The following is a 6,122-nucleotide window of genomic DNA, read 5'->3' on the forward strand; positions in this document are numbered from 1 at the left end:
ACTGAAGTGCGAAACCACGTATCTACATTGCCGTGTTTCAAAATTTCCGTTCTTATTTCATCTCTTCCATGAGAAACAATCCAAATTTGTGACTCTCAATTTTGAACCAAATCTTCTGCTATCGAATACGAAAACTCATGGAGAATTTAAGTTTTATGTTGACCAGCTTCTCGAAAGAAAAATAAAATTTCTAAGGAAGTCTGCAACGTCGCAAATGGAGAAACGTCGTCTCTCATTTTGCCTAAAAATATGTATGTATAAAATTGAAGGCATTATCACTTTCCTCTCTCAACTTAATTTAGTCTGTAACGATAAACAATGGGACGCATTTACTACGGCGCCTTGATACAACTATACAACCTCGACGGATGTCCGTATTGCGGTCAAAAAATTGAAGGCGTTTTGACTCCCTATTTGAATCGAAAAATCGTGATTTGTAATTTTTAATGGAAAGCACTCCCTAATATTCCATTCAGAATAAAGAGGGTTAATTGTTTTGTTCATTTTTACGAATAGGAGGCGTAAGATTCCGGTGTAACATGGCTAACCAACTTGTGGTTATGCAAAGCCAAATCGCCTGCAAATGTTTGTGTATGCAACATGGACATCCACTGAACACGAATGGTTGTATCCCAGCGCCTTCGTCAACGATATAAAACTGCAAACATTCGTCAAGCCGCTAGGCAGTACTTGGGAGGGACCGATTGTTACATGTGTGTTTATCAAAAATAATGATCTCTCGTCTGTCTTTTTCTCGAAAGTTTGAAAATAAAATTAAATTAATGAAGAGAAATATTACTAACTTACGAGCGAGCATCACCAATGAAAGTTGGAACTTTGGAAGATTGACTCTGCTCCTTGCGCCGAATCATTGCAAGGCCCAATTATGATTCTTCCGATTACTTTGCAACGCACCTGTGAATCTAAATTTCAGCGAACACTTTTAAATGCGAGGACCACTCGAAAAATTCGAGGAACCGAATTGCATACACCGAGCAGACTGACGCAATACGCTAGCACCATTTCAGCACGCCCATGTCCCAAATGTGCCCCAGAGTTGTGGAAAACCGTACCGACGGTCAAGTTTTGGGGAAAATCGAAAGATTATGTGAAATTACCGACGTTATCATAAAGAAGAAAGCTGCTAGGAAAACAGGAGTTTAATACAAGTTTAAAATCAATTTCATTCACGCTACAGTGTCCCTCTAGCAGCCCGCTGTGCTTTTAGGTAAGTCATCCCAATCGATAGTGAAAGTACCAAACCACATAACATCTCAGTTTGTGACATTTTAATTGCCTTACGCCAATTTATTCTTCGGAGGAGAGCCTGGTTCTTGCGGAAAATATCGTCAGAGTTTTTATGGTTCTTTTAACAATAATCTCTGTGAAGCGCAAAAAGATCGAGCTGTATTTCGTAGGAAAATATAATTTTTGAACAGAAATTTTCAATCCATTCGGAGGTCTCGTCGTGGAATCAGTCGTCTTATTCTTTTAAGGTGGTGATCGTAATTGATTTTTATCGCAAAAACAGAAAACATACCTGGAATAAAAATTCCCGTTAATTAAACCATTTTCTCGTAAAAATGATAGAACTGCCGTCGTGCGGAAAAAACTTTAAGAACTTCACGTTTGGCCACCTCATTGCCCACAAAATAAAGATTATCCTGAAAAATTAAGGAATTGATTTTTTTAAATGTTATGCACAATTTTATTTGTAACTTTTCCCTTACGTTCGAAAAAAGAGAAGTATTCGTTAATATTCCCGGGAATAACTATTTTAGCGTAAGTAGTTGGACGTATTTTTTCCAATGGGAACAGACATAGGCGGAAAAGAAGGGATGTGCTTCTTAGTCAAGGGCCATAGGAATTAATGGGGATTATAAAGCGCCAGTGATGTCAGCAGCGACAAAACCGCCGCCGTGGTCGCCCTTAGGGGCCTTAGGCGTCATTAACTCATGAGCCTTGTTCAAAACGCTCTTAACACATACCCATGACTCACGAGTGCCACATTTACTTGGCACATAGTTCCGTTTGACAGAATGTAAAATCCCGCTTTTCCATTTATCCTAAGGGAATCACGCCCACTTTAACGTTGTTTCTGATACAGCATTCTAGAGCACACCCCATCTGTCCCACTCGTCCTTACTTTCATTCGGGACAAATAAGTCCAATCATGAGTAGAATTCGAATGTTAAAACAACGCGGCTGATGTGCAATCATTATCATGCCTTTAGGAATACTTACACTTAACAAAAACTGGAACAAATGATTGTCAACCTGACCAACCAACTTTCCATTTTATCAGTTCATTTTCGTTCATTTACGTGATTACCGATTTACACCGTTGATTTTCAGAATCCCACCTGGCCATATTTTTTCTCATAAAATAAATCTTTTTCGATACATAATTTTGGAATTTTTTCTCTGAATGTTCGAGAAAATTTTATTTGCAATTCATTCTGGTATATTGGTTTTAAACAGAAATATTCGTAACTCCCCTCGAAAATAACGAACAAACATTTTTATCACCTCACTTTTCTTCCGTAGGTTTGCAACAAAATGGAGCCACGTGTATGGTTGATCGTCTTCACCGTATTGCCTACCCTACAAGCGCACGGAAATCAAGAATGCAACGGATGCTGTAAGCTTCCGGAGGACCCAATGAGTCATGACCCTAGACTCGAGGTCATCTACGAGTTCCAAGACCAATTTCCAACTGGCTTCGCAATGACCCCCTGCGGTCGGAAATTCGCAAGCTACCCATCCAGCTTTGACCCCCTCAACACCAACGACGGATGCAACGGCAAGTACGCCGTGGCCGAACTCACCGACTGTGAAGAGCTCCCTTACCCTAACCGCTGCATGAACAACCCATACGGAGGTGTCATCAACTACTCGACTTGTCCACCAACGACAAAAGGCCTCCGGCATCACTTCATCAGCGTCATAACAATAGTTTACATAAAGGAGTTAAATCTTCTCTTCTGTTTGGACACCGCTCGTGCCAGGGATTGCAAACAGATTCTCTACCAAGCATCTTCGGGCGGGACCAAGGTCGTTGCGATCAACGTTTGCAATAACTGCGTCTCACGAATTTATTATTTTGATGAAATTGCAAAACCGACATCTTACTTCAGAGGCCTGGCAGTGGACCCCAAGAAAAACGTGGCGTACATTGTGGATGGGTTGGAATCCAAAATCATCGTGTTGGACTTGTGTACCGGAAAGTCATACATTGCGTTCCAAGGAGACGAATCCCTCTTACCTACTCCGGGATTTTTGCCTGTCACTTTCGGCCAACCGTTGTACACCGCGGGGAACAGCACACAAGGGAACACTGTTGTGGGGCCCATTTCGTTTGGTCCGATTGTGGTTACCATCTCCCCGGACGGAACGCTGCTGTATTACGCCCAACTCAGTGGCCGATTTCTGTATTCCGTGTGTACTAAAGCTCTACTGGACAATCTGCCGTCAACCGAAGTCGCAAAAACTGTAAGGAGCCATGGAGAGAAAGGAGTGTCCTTTGGGATACTCTGTGATCAGAGGGGCAGAGTTTGGTCCGGCTGTGGGGAAAATGACGGGATTACAGTCTTCAACCCTAACTGTCCATTCGGGAAGACCTTCTTGTACATCCGTGACCCTCGACTAAATTGGCCGTTTTCATTCATCGAACCAGGAGACGGTTATATTTATTTTATTATTAACTCGATAAGTGGACTGACGCTTAACTATCCTGGAACGGGTCTCCCGTTTGTGGACAGGAGAGAGAAGCCGTACGTGGTGTTCCGATTTAAGTCGCCTTGTGAAAGCCTCTGTCCTAGTTTTTGCGACCCGGCAACACTGGGATTACAAGTATGCTCTTGAGGTTGTTGCGGCTACAATTCTGCCGTGACAGCGAAATGAACAGTAAGTGCCAAATCGAGTTTCACTCAAAATGTGTCTAAGCTCTTTTAGACGATGAAATCACTGAAATTGCTAGAACAGCAAATTCATCTTAATTGTATCAAAACGAGACATGAGAAAGCTGTAAGTGCGCAAAAAATGATGTAGTTAAAGGGAAGACAGCAGCAAGTGACAAAATTCCTCCAGAGAGTCAATGAAAACAGTGCCTCCAAGTAAAGTACCCGCCCTCTTCTGGGAATTTCTAACCTGAAAATGCGTTTGTTGTGTGTCTAAAACGCAACCACGAAAGGATGTAGAAGATAGCACTTACGGCTGTCTTGCCTAACAATAACCTAGCATGAAAATGAAAAATATCCTTTTTATGTAATTAAAATAAGATCAGTCGATTTTTAATCATCCAGACGATTTGGGGAGTCTTCCGGAAAGACTAGTGGCAATTTGACAAAGAACGGAAGCTTCTTTCAATAAAATTTTCCGGTCTGAATCTTTTGGGGCAATTTGCTCAAGACTTCATTTTTGCCCTTACTACTCTCTCCGCTATCACGGCAGAATTTTTTCGTTTTGATGGGCGATGCAGTCTCAAGTATCAACTCGTGGGATGAAAAATCTGATGAAATTGAGTATGTATTCCCTCCTGAAAGAATAAAACAATTTAAACCCGTTTTGTAGGGATAACGCAAAATTTGCTTCTCTCAATTGTTTATATCACACCTGATATTTTGGATGACTGTGATGAATAGATACATTTAAATGAATATTGAGAGTATATTAAAATTTGATTGAAAATGCCCATAATTAAGGTGTTACAGACGAGAAAATACACTAAGAAATGACCCGGACTGTATTTAACAAGGTGGAGAAATGGTGCTGGGTCCACACTATTTCACGAGGAAAACAAAGCCAAAATGTTCTTGTTCCAACAATTTCAATTCAAGTCAAAGAAATGGTTATTTTGTTTGACTCTAATTGAACTTTTTGGAACTTTTTGGAACTTTTTGACTTTTTTTCCCCGTGAAATGGTTGTGGACCCAGCACCAGTTCTCCACCTAGTTACTTAAGGTGTTATTTGGAAGATAAATTTGTTCAGTATGCTTCACACTAAATGAACATTTTTTGGCTGGAGGGAATTATTTTTATAGCTTTCCATTTAAACATGGGACCTAGGGAGTTACCCTCGGTCATAAGGAGTTAACTTGCAAAATGTCCAGTCAGAATGTAGTTCAGATTCTTAATTAATAAATGTGAGGAACAGAGAAGGAGATCACGTCTGATGTAGTTGCGGGCTCATTGTTTTTCGCGTGTCACGATATTATCAGTTCAATCTATATATTTGGACCTTCCAACAATTAATTTTATAGTCAGAGAGCCAGACGACTTTGAGTGACAAACTCGGGATACATGTTTTGACCCCCTAAATCGATAGCCTTGCATGCACTGAAACGGAAAATTTTTGTCTGCCGCCCTCTAGCCTGTGCCATCACCCTCATCTAGGCCCTCAAAGTGGTCCAAAAAACACCATCTGGTGACAAACTCCTGACGCTCGGCAGACAAGTCTATTATTAAAGATCATACCCAGGGTGACTAGAAAAACTTTGTCTGCCGCCTTCTAGCCTGTGCCATCACCCTCATCTAGGCCCTCAAAGTGGTCCAAAAAACACCATCTGGTGACAAACTCCTGACGCTCGGCAGACAAGTCTATTATTAAAGATCATACCCAGGGTGACTAGAAAAACTTTGTCTGCCGCCTTCTAGCCTGTGCCATCACCCTCATCTAGGCCCTCAAAGTGGTCCAAAAAACACCATCTGGTGACAAACTCCTGACGCCTAGTGTGGTTGCAGATGTACTCCTGTGAGCAGCTTGTGTAATAAAGTTTGAATGATACATCATTCTCTTCGTTTTTTCGTGTAGAATCCGATTTTCGATGTTGTCAAGTCCAAAAATGATGCTGGTGCCCCCAATTCAAGATGGCGCCCAAAATGGCCGCCCCGGGGGTCAAAATTCCAAAATTTGAGAATATTGTCGAGTTTGGTATCCATTTATATGTAATTTTGGTCGTAGAATTCATATCTGGTGTCAAAAAATAATTTCAACCCCTTAGGGTCCGTCAAATCCAAGATGGCGGCCAAAATTTCAACTTTAATGATAATTACCCAAGATGCACCTTTCACTGTCGAATGACGTGTCTTCATTTATGTTAATTAGGTCAGAAAACCTACAA

General features: G+C 41.2%; 1 protein-coding gene across 1 annotated transcript; it reads left to right on the plus strand.

Annotated features, from left to right (window-relative positions):
* The first annotated feature begins 492 nt into the window (after positions 1-492).
* Positions 493-4,846, plus strand: LOC109032224 (uncharacterized). Its single transcript, XM_019044243.2, has 2 exons — positions 493-1,228; positions 2,548-4,846. The coding sequence occupies exon 2, from the start codon at positions 2,560-2,562 to the stop codon at positions 3,862-3,864; it is 1,305 nt and encodes a 434-aa protein (XP_018899788.2). The 5' UTR covers positions 493-1,228; positions 2,548-2,559; the 3' UTR covers positions 3,865-4,846.
* The last annotated feature ends 1,276 nt before the right edge of the window (positions 4,847-6,122 follow it).

Source organism: Bemisia tabaci, chromosome 7 (genome assembly GCF_918797505.1).
Source record: "Bemisia tabaci chromosome 7, PGI_BMITA_v3".
Lineage (NCBI taxonomy): Eukaryota > Metazoa > Arthropoda > Insecta > Hemiptera > Aleyrodidae > Bemisia > Bemisia tabaci.

What these genes read in the sequence shown, in the direction of transcription:
- LOC109032224 (XM_019044243.2), top strand. Translation starts at nt 2,560, where the DNA reads ATGGAGCCACGTGTATGGTTGATCGTCTTCACCGTATTGCCTACCCTA.